Source organism: Mus caroli, unplaced genomic scaffold (assembly GCF_978045245.1).
Source record: "Mus caroli unplaced genomic scaffold, Mus_caroli_1 scaffold_9, whole genome shotgun sequence".
Lineage (NCBI taxonomy): Eukaryota > Metazoa > Chordata > Mammalia > Rodentia > Muridae > Mus > Mus caroli.
The window spans coordinates 32773118-32790486 of record NW_028227264.1 but is presented as its reverse complement, the minus strand read 5'-3'; the positions used below and the strand labels follow the sequence as shown (position 1 = coordinate 32790486).

The following is a 17369-nucleotide window of genomic DNA, read 5'->3' as shown; positions in this document are numbered from 1 at the left end:
GATTTATAAAGAAACAACTCAAAAAGAAAAAAGAAAGGAAAAGAGAAAGAAAAGAAAGGAAAAGAAAAGAAAAGAAAAGAAAAGAAAAGAAAAGAAAAGAAAAGAAAAGAAAAGAAAAGAAAAGAGAAAGGAAAGGAAAGGAAAGGAAAGGAAAGGAAAGGAAAGGAAAGGAAAGGAAAGGAAAGGAAAGGAAAGGAAAGGAAAGGAAAGAAGAAAAAGAGGTAATGTGAGCTGGAGGGATAGCTCAGTGATTAAGAGCACTGAAGACTCTTCCAGAAGACCCAGCGTCAGTTCCCAAACTTTACAAGAAAGCTCTCAGCTGTTTGTAACTCCAATGCCCTTTTCTGGCCTCCTTGGACATCAGGCACACAATTGGTGCACAAACATACATTCAGGAAAAATACCCCTATACATGAAATAAAATATAAATAGAAAGAGATAATGACTATGACCAAGTCCCGCAAAAATTTTCCCTGAGACCTTGAAGATTTCTGCCTTTTGGTCTATACTTTCTCTTGCCTTCCTGAAGCAGGAAGCCTGGGTATATAGCTTGGCAACCCAGCACTCGGCTGCTTACAGTCCTTTCACAACAAATTACGTAGAAACTTGGTCCCCACACCTGCTTCAAGCTGCACACACATCCCTCTTCAAAGTAACCACTCACTCCAATCTATAGCTACCTATAAGCATTTAGTACCTCACCTTTCATTCCAGTCCTAAAGCATATTTGAATGTGTTTGAGGTGTATGCGTACCAAGGCAAGCTATGTCTCCTGAAGAAATTCTTAGGGGAAAAAAAAATCCCTGATTTACCATCTTAACCCTATGCAGGCCTAGGTATACATGAGAATACCTATTCTTTTCTATTTTTTTTCTTATTAGATATTTTCTTTATTTACATTTCAAATGCTATCCCGAAAGTTCCCTATACCCTCCCTCCACCATGCTCCCCTATCCACCCACTCCCACTTCTTGGCCCTGGCATTCCCCTGTACTGAGGCAAATAAACTTTGCAAGACCAAGGGGCCTCTCTTCCCAAAGATGGCCGACAATGCCATCTTCTGCTACATACGCAGCTAGAGACACGAGCTCTAGGGGTACTGGGTAGTTCATATTGTTGTTTCACCTATATAGGGTTGCAGACCCCTTCAGCTCCTTGGGTACTTTCACTAGTTCCTCCATTGGGGGCCCTGTGTTCAATCCTATAGATGACTGTGAGCATCCACTTCTGTATTTGCCAGGCACTGGCATAGCCTCACATGAGACAGCTTTATCAGGGTTCCTTCAGCAAAATCTTGCTGGCATATGCAACAGTGTCTGGGTTTGGTGGCTGATCATGGGATGGATCCTTGGATGGGGCAGTCTCTGAATGGTCCATCCTTTTGTATTAGCTCCAATATTTGTCTCTGTAACTCCTTTCATGGGTATTTTGTCCCCTATTCTAAGGAGGAATGAAGTATCCACACGTTGGTCTTCCTTCTTGATTTCCTTGTGTTTTATAAATTGTATCTTCGGTATTCTAAGTTTCTGGACTAATATCCTTTTATCAGTGAGTGCATATCAAGTGACCTCTTTTGTGGTTGGGTTACCTTACTAATCATGATATCCTTCAGATACATCCATTTGCCCAAGAATTTCATAAATTCATTGTTTTTAATAGCTGAGTAGTACTCCATTGTGTAAATGTACCACACTTTCTGTATCCATTCCTCTGTTGAGGGACATCTGGGTTCTTTCCAGCTTCTGGATATTATAAGGCTGCTATGAACATAGTGGAGCATGTGTCCTTATTACCAGTTGGAACTTCTTCTGGGTATATGTCCAGGAGAGGTACTGCTGGATCTTCCAGTAGTACTATGTCAAATTTTCTTAGGACCCACCAGACTGACTTCCAGAGTGGTTGTAAAAGTTTGCAACCCCACTAGCAATGGAGGTGTGTTCCTCTTTCTGCACATTCTCACCAGCATCTGCTGTCACCTGGATTTTTTATCTTAGCCATTCTGACTGGTGTGATGTGGAATCTCAAGGTTGTTTTGATTTGCATTTCCCTGATGATTAAGGATGTTGAACATTTTTTTAGGTGCTTCTCAGCCATTTGGTATTCTTTGGTTGAAAATTCTTTGTTTAGCTCTGTACCCCATTTTTAGTGGGGTTATTTGAATGAGTTCAGCTTCTTGAGTTCTTTGTATATATTGGATATTAGTCTGCTATCAGATTTAGGACTGGTAAAAATCCTTCCCTAATCTGTTGGTGGCCTTTTTGTCTTCTTGACAGTGTCTTTTACCTTACAGAAGTTTTCAATTTTATGAGGTCCCGTTTGTCAATTCTTGATCTTACAGCACAAGCCATTGCTGTTCTGTATAGGAATTTTTCTCCTGTGCCCATATCTTTGACGCTTTTCCCCACTTTATCCTCTATAAATTTCAGTGTCTCTGGTTTTATGTGGAGTTCTTTGATCCACTTAGACTTGAGCTTTGTACAAGGAGATAAGAATGGAGCAATTCGAATTCTTCTACATGACAACCGCCAGTTGTGCCAGCACCATTTGTTGAAAATGCTGTCTTTTTTCCACTGGATGGCTTTAGCTCTCTTGTCAAAGATCAAGTGACCATAGGTGTGTGGATTCATTTCAGGGTCTTCAATTCTATTCCATTGATTTACCTGTCTGTCACTGTACCAGTATCATGCAGTTTTTTATCACAATTGCTCTGTAGTATAGCTTGAGGTCAGGCATGGTGATTTCACCAGAGGTTCTTTTATTATTGATAATAGTTTTTACTATTTTGGGGTTTTTATTATTCCAGATGAATTTTCAAATTGCCCTTTCTAACTCAGTGAAGAATTGAATTGGAATTTTGATGAGAATTGCGTTGAATCTGTATATTGCTTTTGGCAGGATAGCCATTTTGACCATTTTAATCCTGCCAATCCATGAGCATGGGGGATCTTTCCATCTTCTGAGATCTTCTTCAATTTCTTTCTTTAGAGACTTGAAGTTCTTATCATACAGACCTTTCACTTCCTTAGTTAGAATCACACCAAGGTATTTATTCTTAAAGTCAGATGTTTTGTGGGAAACCACATACTTGATGAACAACAGCTTACATAGCCCAAGCATACCAATCGAAATATAGACTACCAACACTCTGCCCCTAGCAACTAATTCCTCTTCCCTGACCTACAAAAGGAGGTTTTCTGTGGCAGTTACAATACTCTCTTGAACTGCAAGCTTGCTCAGGACTGACAGCTATCTTCCAGAACATCTATTCTGTACTTTCTCTTACATTCTTGCTATTCTGCTTTTTGTGCATGCTTATTCATTTCTGTGAAGAAAACCCTAAGAATCTACAAACACTCCATGAAGAGAGAAACCACAAGTAATGCTCCTATAGAATTTGGTTGACTTGTCAGAGAGATCTGACATTTTCCATCTTTCTCTTTTTGATCCTTATCTGATCAACTACAAATTTCTGTCAGTTTGTCTTTGGACAGATCCATTTCTTTCTCCCTAGTTTTCCCAGTTATCCTGGTTCAGGTTGGTATTTGTGGAGAAAAAGTGGGACTGCTTAAGAGTTCTTTCTAGATTACATAATAAAGGGCCCACTGGGCAAAAAGAAAGACAACATCAACACAGAATACACTTTAACTCATCTTCCTATAGCCCCATAGTTACCACTTAGCCAAGAGGAACTGATATTTAGTAGTGAGGGAAGGTTCTGGAACTTTAAACAACTCTGGAAATATTTGAGAGTAAATCAGAATGCTTGGCACCCAAGTATTTTTTTAATCCTTAGTTCTAGGTTCACTCCTATACTCTCTCTACCAAAAAAAAAAAAAAAAAAAAAAAAAAAAAAAAAAAAAAAAAAACAACAACAAAAAAAAAAAACGGCGGGGGGTATGTGCAGAGTTTGTTTTTAGGACACTACAGTTCACTGTGTCTAAGGTACATCACCCACCTCTTCTCACTCTATTATCTACACACATTTCACTCACACTTCTCATCAAATTAGCTATGATGGTTATATTTCATTTACAACTTGGCTAGATTTAGAATCCATCAAAAAGACACACTTCCGAGTATGTCTGTGATATTTTTTCCAGAGATATTTAACTATATAATATAGACAGACCCTGAAAATGAAGGCAGTACTGCCTCAAAGGCTGAGGTGTCAGACTAGATAAAAGATGAGAGAGAGAGAGAGAGAGAGAGAGAGAGAGAGAGAGAGAGAGAGAGAGAACAGGAGAACAGAAGAACAAAACAGGAGAACAGAAGGACAGAGTGGCAGCAGTCACCTCTCTCCATTGCAAAAAAAAATATGACCAGCCACTTCACACTCTGGCCACCAGGCATGCCCCACAATGATGACTACCCCCTTTCAACAATAGAGTACAATAAGCCCTCTTTGCTTGAACTGCTTTTTGTCATGTATATTTGTCACATCAATGAACAAAAATATAACACAAAATCTGTTACCCAGATCAGTCGATCCTCTCCCTGAAATGTCTCTTTATAGCATAAGGTCCAAAAGTCCTCAGCACAGACACATGACACTGATCATCAATGTTCCGTCTACAAACACACACACACATGAGCACTCACACATGCACAGCCACACACACATACCCCCACTCTCCACCTGTCCTACTACTCAAAAAGCACAGCTCTGGTGTCTGCAGGAATAGTCCTGGCACCTTGTAATACAAACTGACACAGAGCAGAAGGGCAGCCTCTGCTTTGCCTGACATTCTCTGGGTGAGTCAACCTCTGCACCCTCTTTCCTCATAAAACAACTATACTACAATCGTCCTTCAGACTCAATTTCAGGATTGCTCCTTGCTGAGCTCTGTTGTCACACACACACACACAACGTTGTGTGCACTGTTACTGTGCCCATTCAAAGAAAAGAGCAAAAGAGTGAATGAATAACATAAATATTACAGCAAAAAATAAATAAAAATAAATAACATCAGCTTTTGATTCCCTTATTTGCCTTACTCCTTCAAATCTATTAGTGTCTCTTTTGAAAGAATTTCAAAAACAGTGATTCTGCTAGTCAGCCTACTACCCTGTAAGTTGTTAGACATAGATGCCAAGAGCAAAACTACAATGCACAGTGCATAATCTATTCTGAAAAACTCATCTGCAGCTCAGAGTTAACCCCCGGAGCACACATTCCTTAATGAGCACATCAAACAAGACTGCAAATGCTTTATAAGACACCAAACAGCAAATTATTATTAATGGTAAAAGCAACAATCATTTCCTTTTAAGTAATTGATTGATGTGGAGAAATAGTCAAACCAGTTGATGTGCAGTCAGAATTTTATATTTTTCATCAGAAAAACAATTCACCACCAATGACAAATAACAATAGAGCCACTAAAACTACCTGTCATGTGTCTAATGAAGACAGATTCTCTGGCTACTACATATAATATGTAATATCCAAAAGCGCTGCTGTAATTCATAGCTAATTAATGTCTCGCCTTTATGAGAAGTGTCATGGCCCTAAGTCTCATTTCTGATCTCCTCAGACCTCACAAGATCCGACAACCATGCGTAGATCACAACAACCCAATTAGCACCCACCCCAACCTTGGGCAGCTGCTTCCCAGGGCTGTCTCAGCCTCAATAAATCATGCTCCCTCATGAAGCTCTTCTCTGACAGCTGCAAGCCTTTGCTGCCCAAGGAATAAAGACAATACTTGTAGAGAAAAGTTATGCAGGAAAGACAGCTATAGAAAGGGGATAGTGTTTGCCTTCCTTGAATGGTACAGTAGTCAGCAAAATTGAAGACCATCAATTCTGACTGATTAGAAAGACAACGTCACTAAGAAATAAATCTATGAGTGATACATCTGAGGCTCCTTAGTGATAATCAACCACCAGCAATTGGATTGTTGTTTGTTTGTCTTATGTGGATCTATTGAATCTTTCAATTTTTTTTCATTGCATAGCCTTCCTTCTCACTAATAAGAGAATTTCCCTTTCAGCAAAACATAATCAGATGCATTTACTTTATCCCTTGTGAATACACAGCAATCAGATGATTTGTAAGACTCTAAATTGTCTGACTTCGTTGAAAAAGAATCTATAATGATTTGCTGGTCTCCAAAAGCAGTTCGAAGGCACTTCCTAAGTCCATAAGTAAACTCTGGAGTATTCACAGCTCACAGCAGCTAATATCCTTGTAATTCCCTTCTAAGCCTATAAAGCTGTTTTGTCCCATAGTACTTCTAGTAGAGAATATTCTGAATAGTCACTCTAGCCCCAGCATTATTCAAAGATATGTATGAGTCAGGAGACTCCACTTACAGTTTGCTTTCCCTATGGAGATATTTTTCTATATCTTATGCTAATTGGAAGCATTTAATCTAGCATTTCATAAATACCTATGACCAAATTGGATAGATAGATAACCAAGCAAGGCAAATAAACAAATACAGATTAAACAAGGAATATTCTTATAGCTCTTTTTAATAAGTATCTAGATTTTTAAAAAAAGATTTGATTGTCCTCCCATGAAAATAGTAGTCTCATGGAAATAGTAAATATTTATCTACAGAGATTCCCAGTAAAACATTGTTTACAATAGCAAAATAATTGAAAATAAAAATGAATAAAACACAAAATAAGTTATATAAAATGATAATCCCCCTTTATAAAAATGGAAAGTTATGTAGCTTCTAAAATCATAGTATAGAATAAGTTCTAAAGAGCATGTAGGAACATTCATAGGATACCGCAAATAGAGGTGAAAGAAATAAAGCCTGGCTTTATATCACAAACTTGTAATTATGTGTGCCCATATGTTTATGTACACACATAAATGCTTGTGGTAAATATAGGTGTACATAGGTGTATATTTTATTGATTATTAGATAATCTCTGTTTAACTTCCTGTGTGTAGAATGTGCATGAATAATTATATATGCATAAATAAATAACATCAGTTTTAGAAAGGTGCTAATTAGAAGAGTTTTGCAGCATCAAAAACACTTGACCAATACAGATGCAGATACCATCCGACTGAGCCCAGGAACCAAATTGGAAGTGCTAGGGGAAGGACTGAAAGAGTTGAAGGGAATTGCAACCCTATAAAGAGAACAATATCAACTAACTGGACAAACCAGAGCTCCCAGAGACTAAACCACCAACCAAAGAGTATACATGGAGGGAAGCAGGACTCCATATACATATGTAGCAGAGGATTACCTTATCTGACATCAATGGGAGGGGAGGGAGGCTTTATGCCCCAGTATAGGGAGATGCTAGAGGGGTGAGGCAGGAGTGAGTGAATGGGTGGAGGAGCACCCTCATAGAGGCAAAGGGGAGGGGGTAGGGGAGATGGAATGGGGAGTTGGTGGAGGGGTAATATCATTTGAAATGTAAACAAATAAAATAATTTAATAAAAAGAGAAGTAAGTAGTTCAGAAGTTGGAGGAGGAGGAGAAATATAACCTACATGTATAAATGTAGTATTCATGTATAAATTAATAAAAGAACACTTTTCTCAAAGTAAACAAAATATCTCCAACTTTGTAGACTTTGTTCTTTTAAAACTTACAATGTCCCTACATATTTGTTTCATAACCAGAAGAAAAGCTATTGAATAAAGTGTTGACTTCCATCACTTTGATTTACACAGGTAAAAGGTAAAAGATTTACCTTTTAGGGTATCTATTATGAGTGACCAATGCCAATATTAAACAATGTTATTACTACTGGGTCAGCAACGTCTCAAAAATCAGGGATGATTACACTTAGGCACATCTCAAGAATGAAAATCAGAACTTCATTTTCATCCTCTTATCCATGGAGCTGAGCAATAATGAGGTTGAGTTAATCTGATTCTGGAATGCCATATTAATTCAGTGCCAGAATCATCAGGAGCTAAAGTACAGAGTCAACACAAAACCTGCATCTGCCTCACTAACATTGAATCCTCCCATCTTTGGCACCACAGGTTTGTGGAAGGATAAAGGGTGTCAGTTATGCACAGCCTATGCAGGGTTCTTGTCCAAATTCCTAAAAGGTGGACTCAGTGTGGCCTTGTGAAGGAAATCACAACTTCTAGTGAGCCAATGGGACATCATGAGTTACACAAGATCATGACTAACATAGAAATAGGCAAACAGAAATGATGGAATTTGCTTCCCACTCCAAAAAAGTTTAATCTACTCAGAAAAAATATATAATACATGCTTTAAAGGATGATAATGGGGAAAAAGAACACATACTAGATGTATAGAGATCTAAACTAGGAAAGAGCAAGAAAGTCCCACTTAGAGGTAGGTTGGTGTGGCAACTCTAAACAAGGATAGTCTGCCTTGTTGCAACTGAATTGGAATGCAGATTTGTGAAAGCAGGCACAATGTCTAAAGCTCTGAAGGTGTTTCTCAAGCCCCCTAAACTGTTTTCTTAGGGCAGTGCAGTTACACATTTTATCTTAAACAGTATTCAACAGCATAAGGCATCCAGTAGGTTTAATAAATACATTTTTACTCAACATTTCTATTTTTTTTCTAGTTATCAGATAGACAAGTGAAGACACAGAAGGAGAAAGAGGGGAAAGAGGAATGAGAAAGAACACAGCATTTTTGCAAATAAGTTTTTATAATAGCACAATTTTTGCTTCTTTGTAATCATTTCTCCAAAAGGATACTTAATTAATGTGAAGCCAAATCCCATGATCCCTTGGCTTGTCATTTCATATCTATAGTTCATATATTGAGAACTGTTTCTAGAAGCATCTCACCATGAGGGTGGGAGAGATTGTCTAATATTGATGTTATTCCTGAGTAGTTCAGTATGTTTTAATTTTGGTGAAATTGTGACTAAAAGAAAACAGGAAAATTTGACAATAACATACTCAGGTATATATAGCAAGTGCTTGACTGCAAACTTTCAAATTCATATGCCAATCACACAAGACAATGCCCACACCTGAGAGGGAAAAGTCACCCTTCTGGCTCTCACTCTCTCTGATTAGAAAGGCGCCCGTCTGGTTTTCTGAATACAGAAGTTGTTTTTCTGCATCTGCTCTTTTGATTGCTCCAAAAAACCACCTAAAAAGCAAGAGAGACATAAACCTCAATTAGCCAATCAGAGTTCATTTTAAAAAGAACATTCCAACATCAGAAACATTTGATATTCTTCAGTGAATTCATCACACATATAAATGCTTTTAGTACTTAAGAGTATTTTTCAGAATATCAGGAATCTACTCTGGGATTACTATTGCAAGAACAAAGCAAAAATCTGGTTGGTTCCTGCTCCATGCCCTTCCTCACCATAAATTCTCTCGAGATCTTGTGCTTATATAAACATGGCCGCAAAAGGCTGCATGTTAACCTCACCATCACCATCAAACGTTTCACCATGCTTAAAGTGGGAACAATTAAAAATACTTTCTCTATTCCTTAGTTTTTTTTTTCCCATCTCTATCTACCAAAGCCAATGACAATATGGAATTATTTCTTATGCTTATAGGAATATGTCCGATAGTAAAAACACAAGCTTGTGAGTCTGGTCAAATCAAGAATTACACAGATCTTCAATGTCGCACAGTCAGTGTAATCTAAACATAACTGTCAAAATTCAAACACAAACAAACAAATTAGTGCTAAGAATGAATGATTCAGTGAGTGATATTGGTACCATTAAAAGTTCATGTTAAACAAAATGAAACATATATGCTGCTTTCATAAAATACAATAATTTCACAAGGAGTTGTAATATAAAAGGATGAATTTTAAAATTTTCCTAGGATGTTGAGCCAGAACAACAACCAAACAAAAAAAAATCTACAAAAATTATAAGCAACACGAATGAAGAAAACCTGATAATATTTTGTATATTTATTACAACATACCTTAAGCTTCAGATTCAAAATATGTACTATAAAATAAAATTAATGCACAAGGCTCAAACCTTTGAAAAATATTTGCAAAGTATATAACCAAAATATCATTGGTATTCAGATTGTACTGTGGAGTCAACAAGCAATAAAAAGTAAAATAGAGGAAAATTGGCAGAGACTATATGTGGGTAATTCACAGAGATAGGAAGTCAAGAAAATAATAAAAATAAGCAGCATATCCAATGCCTATCAATAACTAGGTATTATGTATAAAACTATAATAAAATATAGACATATGCTTTACAACTGGACAATTTCCTATTGTTAGGTGTTGAAGAAGATATCAAACAGCATTTATGCAATTGTGGTAGCAACATAATTTGATATGGCCTCTCAGAGACCAATTCAGCACCAGATCATTGTGTATATTATATGCTCGAGCATATGCAACAAGAATATTTGCTATAGAATTTTATCATTGGCATATCGAAGGCAGGTGCAGCGAGTGTTGCTCAGTAATAGAATGCTTGCTTAGCATGCTGTGAGGCCTGGGTTCATCCTCCACACCATAAAAAGAAAAGAAAGAAAAAATAAAGTTAAAAAAAAGAGACATAACCTAAATATCCATCACAAAGAATAAAGAGTTACAGGAATTCATTGTAATTTTACAGTGTTGAAAACAAATAAATCATAAGGGTGCAAAAAAAAGTTGAACAACAATTCACAACAATGTGATATCATTTATATAAAACTTAAGTAAGCACATTTTCAAAACTGTACATATTTCATAAATATGTACATGCTTATTAAAAATGAACAGTTAAGATAGCTATTTCCAGAAATGGTAAAAAACAAAAAAAAAAGAGTCTCCATATATTTTCAGCAAAGAAGTAGCAGAGGTGAAATATACTGATAAGCTTTGTGCATTTTCCAAATTCAAAGGGCATTGATCTTTGAATTGCCCTCTATCAATTATCCAGCAAGTTACATTTTTAAAAATTACAAGCCAGCAGTTCATGTAAATCCAATGATTAAAAATAAGGCAATCTTCATTTATAGAGAAATTATTTACTAATTTTTAGAACTTCTGTCTCAGCAATTCTGGACTTTCCTACATCAATTCAATTTAAGTGTTTGACTGAATGTATCTGTTTATTTCATACTTAAGACTTTTGCTCTACTCCCATCAGGAAGAGAAAAACATAAATAGTTATTTTCTGCTTGCAGCTGCATTATAATGCCATCCTTCATGCTCAAAGATGATGCACCTGCTGCAGATTGTGATCTTTAGAGCACATGATACTGTCGAGCAAGCCTAACTGAGAAACCGTAATTCACCCCGCTCTTTGCACCTGTGGAAACTCTTCCTTAATTTGAGGTTGAAGCTCCTGCCAGGACTGTTGCTGTCATTGGCTCTGACTTTTGAAGACATAGTTGGCATCATTCTAGAAGGGCATGCACACTTCAGGCCTGACTGTTCACCAAAGTATTTCAACCACCCCCTGACCTGCTGTTCTTTTGAGCAGTGAACAAACAGTGAGGGCCCAGAAGGAATCTAAATATCATAGATCATATGAAATGCCACAGACGATCATGTAGGCATGGTCCTTAGAATATGGTCGCTAGTCCAAGAATATCAGCTTTGCCTGGAACCATTAAAATGAAAAATCTCAGACTTCAGTCCTGATCTACTCATGCAGACAGTAAAGGGATATTGTCCAGCAGTCAGGAGCATAAGAAACCTTCATGTTAATTTAGAATGTGTACAAGATGCATAAAATAAGCCAGAGTTTGACACTTAGCTGTGAAAAGGAGTTATTCAGTAAAATGATGCCCTAAACATATAACACATATGCTTTATTGATACTTAAAATTAATGTTTTTATTATATCCTACCATAACATACAGTATCCAAAACAAGAAACCTGTGATAACTCAAATGCCGAGAGAAAGAAGTGCTCCTTTAAGATTAAAACAGAGAAAATAAATGCCTGTCATGGAAGTAAGACATATGTGACCAAAGCCCAAATATGTTTTACAAATAATTGTCAGGCATCTATCATACTGACATGAAAATATTTGAATATTCCCATGGATATTCCAGTGTTGGATTAAAGTGCTAAACTTGAGAGTAATAGAGGTGTTATATTTGTTTAATTTTTAAAACCAGCATGTGTGTATATGTACACAAATGTGTACACATCTCTAACATTAGTGAGACATGAAGAAAATAATGACCTGTTCTTCAGTTTTCACTCTATATCTTTCTTTAGGTGTGAAGATTTGTAATAAGATGTAGTTTCAGAATAACTTAACATCTACTTTAATATACACAATGAAATGAAGTCACTTAAGAATACATACAAAAATCTACATGTTACCGGGTCAAGATTCAAAATGTTGACAATCAAAATTGATAGATACAAGAAAAATACCAGTGAAATCAGAGAGAGGGAAGTACAGATGAACAGACAAACAGATGGAACATACCAGCCAGGGTGTTGAACATTAATAATTCCAGGAACATCTCAGAAGCACAGTCAGCCACTTAAGAATGGCAGCATGGTTGGAAAGTGGTGGTGCATTCCTTTAGTCCAAGCACTTGAGAAGCAGAGGTAGATGGATCTCTATGAATTCAAAGCCATCCTAGTCTACAAAGTGACTTCCAGGACAGCCATAGCTATTACACAAAGAAACCCTGTATCAAACACACACACACACACACACACACACACACACACACACACATGCGCGAACTGAAAGAGAGAGAGAGAGAGAGAAAGGGGAGAAAGAGGAGGGGGGGAGGAGGAGGAGGAGGGGAAGAGGAGGGGGAAGGGGAGGGAGGAGAAGGAGAAGGGGAAGGGGAAGGAGTAGAAGGGGAAGGAGGAGAAGGAGGAGGAGGAGGAGGAGGAGGAGAAGGAGAAGGAGAAGAAGAAGAAGAAGAAGAGCATGGCAGTAGGAAATTCATTTAACCCCTTGTACCTCAACTTTATCATTTGTGAATAGGAATTTTATCAATGACCTGACGTGTATTGTGAGATTAAAAGATATCATACATGTAAGAGCTTGTTATACAGCCATGGTCATGCTAACTAGCTCTGATAAGAACTAAATGAAGAGAAAAATTGTATGTTTGCTTTGGATATTCTAGATTTGAAGTCATGATAGAACCATGGTTAATATATGAGCAGGATCTTATATCTCTAATTGTCCCAAGTGACCCTTCATTCATAGCCTCCCTAATAAATGCCATCTTATTAAAACAAAAAGACTAATGAAATCTGCATTATGATTATCAACTGATTATCTATGGAAAAAAGAGACAAGATTAAGAAGCATAAAGGGGCTAGAGACATAGCTCAGTGTGTTATACAAGCAATAGGATGTGAGTTCAAGTCTCTAATACCTACATGAAAATCTGGATGTAACAGTGCTGCTCAGGGCAGGGACAAGGCAATCTCTGGGGATGGTTGCCTGCCAGCTTACTTCCAGTGACAGACTCTATCTCAAGGAACAAAAAACAGTTTGTGTACCCACACACACTAGTGCATAACCATATACACCCCTCACAAAGCAATATACTCTTCCAAAAAAACAGCATTAAAGAATATCACATGTAAATTTGTTAAATAATATCACATCTAAATATTATTATTATCAATCAAACATTATGCCACTATGAAAAGAACAAGCAAATAAACATTACCTTCACTAAGAGTTCATTATTTCATATACTAGAGTCTGAACTGCAGTATCAACTGGTAAAAATTGGTATCTAGGTACTCAAAATTCTGTATAGATGTATATAATTTCCTCCTGCAATTTAAAAAGAAGCACAACTATCAGTAAATGCTGATAACTGTTGATAAAAGTTGACCTCTGATATCTTACTCTGTCCCTACACATTAAGGCAACTGGTCTCCAAATACCATAGGCAGTTCCTAAAGATGAGGGAGGAACTATGTCTTATGAGCAAACAAGGAAGAGAAAGTACAGGTCAACTTGGTAGAGTCACTAAGTGGCAAATAGGTTAGAACAACATAGCAGTGGAATTGGGGTTAGGCTGTCTTTGCTATCACCATCATTATCACCACCACCACCATCATCATCATCAATCATGACATATACTATAATGAATAAAACTACTGTACCATGCTCAGGAGATGTCAGCCACTGTTACAAAATGCCTACAGTTTGCCGGGCACACACATCCACATCTAGTAACTTATCATAGCTAAACAAAAGCCTTCTATATAGAGTAACCTGGAGTTATTGTGGCTCCATATCCCTGTATCATTCACCTGCATCTGTGTTTCAACAACACTGCCAGGAAGGCCTCTATCAAGTTCCTGTTCCAGCTAATTAGGCCCCACCCCTTCCAAGAATTCTTCCTTGGTTCAATGTCTCCTTGGCTCAGGGTCAGCTATGTCTGCCTCTCCACCTTTTGACATGGCATAATCATGAAAAAGAGAAGGTAATTCTCAAGAAGATTATGTTGTTCATTCTTTGCTTTTCTTTTTGCCCATCACAACCTTTCTTTTGTTACCCACACAGATCATGGCAATATGGTACCATCTCTTCTTTTTCATCTTAATCCTGACTACCTCATCATCATATGCAAGAGCCAAGCACAGATGTCATGAATCTTCTTTATAGCCTCTGTCTACCCCTACCTCATGCAGACATCCCTGGAGCTAGCCTCTGAGAGTGTGATGGGCTACATATATCTCACCACATGGACAAGGTTTTTTATTATCATTGTTGTTTGGTAAGTTGGTTGTTTTGACTATCTTGTACAGATTGGTTATGAAATAAAGCCTACTGAAGTTGAATGTCAGGCATTTGAGCATGTGGACATTAGCCACTCATCCAACTTTGTCCCACCTACATCTGCCACACCAAATGTACACTTAAACTTCCTTCTCCAACGTTCCTACAGTATTCAGAGAATGCACCTCACATTTGACACAAAGCATGAGAAATTAGTGCACCTATTTTTAATTGTTTATTATAGGTAATAAACTTGTTGCTGAAGACCTCTCTAGGCCAAGGACCATGTATGATACCTTCACAGATGGCAATATGCCCTTTGGAGCTCTTAACAATATTTGATAAAACTATTAATGCATTGAACTTTGACATGGCATTTATAGTCATGTTGATTCTGAACACTGAACTTTAGATAATGTGTTCTTACATAATCTTCAGTGCCTATTGAGTATCTTACAGTATAAAATGTCTGTGTGCTAGAAGACAGTTGTGGTGCAGTTCAGTCATTAATTAGCCTTAGATCATATATTCATATCTGACCTCCTTTTTCTTCAAAAAGGAGAACCTTTGTTTAGGAACATAAAGATAAAAAAAAAATGAGACTGACTTCTCTATCCTTTAAAACAAGAGCACATTGACAGCTTACATGTTAAGAATGTTGATCCAAAGATGTCACTTGAGGTTAGTATTTGAGGTAGAACTTGTAGTCACATAAGAAACTAGGAAGTTCATTCTTGGATCACTTGATAAAACATTTCTTATAGCTCTTGTACACCTGAATAATCAGCTCAAAGGGGGAATTTTGGAGGAACTAAACTGGGTTTCATCATTGGAGAAGGTGAATGTTCATTAAAGAATCTTGTTATAACCTGAGCCTACTTCCCTCCTAGTCAAGAACACATGACTCATTACAGAACACACCATGGGGGAAAAATACAGAGAATATAACAAGGTTCAGATAGATAACACATCTCAAAGTATGATGCCATTTCAGAATTCCCTATTTTTGTAAAAGGATGGAAAGCATATGTTGATTAATCTGTGAAATAACATATAAACAAGTGTAGGTCATCAGTTCCAAAATAAAATGTAAATTCTAATGTAACTGCTTAGTTTTTGTATAGGTGTGGTCCTGTTTATTGCAGAAACTGGAAGAATGGGTCAAAAGCATTAATCATTAGTTTCCTCCTCATGTTACATGAAGGTCAAAGGCAACTGACCTTGGAGTATTCCATCAATGCATTATTTCACTAGTTATCACAAATGCTTATCCTCATTGTCTCTCAGCCTTTTCATAGTAGTATGATGCTATTTCTTCTCATGAGAAAAAAAAACAGGAATTTTTAGGTACATACATGTTTACTGATATATAAATGGGGTTACATGGCATGTATGTTTGCATGCATGTTCATACACATACAGATACACACACATGTGTGTGTGCACACAGAAGACAGAGGTTGACATCAGTTGTTTTCCTTGATTGCTCTCTACCCTATACATCGAGGTAGCAATACATTGATTATTTCTGACTTCAAAGGTTCTCAGTGCAGCTACTCTAGCTAACGAGCTTGCTTCAGGGTTTCCATGATTCTTAGCACTTCTGGATTTATAGGAGCCACTTAACATTTTATTGGGTGCTGGGAATCCACTCCCTGATCCTCCCACAGCAAGCAGTTCAACCACTGAGCCATTTCCCTGAGCCCTCAAAGAATGTGGAAAGTTACTTAGTTTTAAAGATTTCCCAGTTTTATAAATGTTATCCTTCTGTTTTTATTTAAAGCAATGAATATACTCAAATGATATACAAAATATCCTGTTCTTTGGGAATTCCTGTCAACTACACTGGTCTAAATGGTGAGATGAGCATTAGCAAGCACACAACCACCATGAATTCAGATACAAGAAAAACCTGAGCATTTAATGTCCTGCAGTGGTGCCTACTATGTCAACACTAATGACATGAAATTTCTGATCTCTAATGAAATACTGTAAACAACTTGAAAGCATTGCAACCTTCTCTTAGCCTACTACACCTTATTACCTACAGAACTAGTAATTGTATCATTTTCCATGTACTTAATATGCCAGAATATCGGTAACATCAAATTTATACCAACTATACTGTGAAAAGATGAAAAAGCAAAAGGCCTATTAACCATTGCTTTGATAGTTTTAAAATATTAAGGAAGAGATTACAATTTAAGTAGGAAGTTAAGGGGGGCATGCAATTGTAAGGATACACAGATCAATTAGCAGTTGATGTGCAAGGCGAGTCAGTGGTAGGAATGAGCTGGAGGAAGAGAAGCCAGTTAAGACTCCTCTGGGATAATTGTAGGGGAGAATATTCTATTTTTTATTTAGTGACCAGAGTCATACAGATGGAGCCGGGGAAAAACGTTTGTGGAATAAATAAAATGGAAGACTGATCATAAGTGGTTGATGGGCTGAAGGCAGCCAGAGCATGGAGAAGCAGAAACTCTGAGTGAACCGAACAGTGTATTGGAAGGTGTTGGGCACAAGAGAGGAAAAAAACAAGGAGAAAGCTGAGCTTTTAAAGTCCTCTCCATGTGCAGCAAAACATGACAAGACAGAGTCAAAGTGTCTTCCTGTGTTTTCCTGCTGTCAAAGCAATCAGTAGAATAAAAAGAGCTGTGTGGGAAAAAAATGGCTGGACTCTCAGAGAATGGCAAGCCAGTGTCAAGATACCTCAGCTATACTTTGGACAATATCTATT

General features: G+C 37.3%; 1 protein-coding gene across 2 annotated transcripts in view; it reads right to left on the bottom strand.

Annotated features, from left to right (window-relative positions):
* Positions 1-17369, bottom strand: part of Frk (fyn related Src family tyrosine kinase) — a 119824-nt gene that overhangs the window by 46460 nt on the left and 55995 nt on the right. For both annotated transcript variants that reach the window (XM_021174495.2, XM_085842776.1), the window contains one exon: positions 8947-9068. In XM_021174495.2, coding sequence (XP_021030154.1) covers positions 8947-9068 — 122 coding nt within the window. The remainder of the gene's footprint in view (positions 1-8946; positions 9069-17369) is intronic.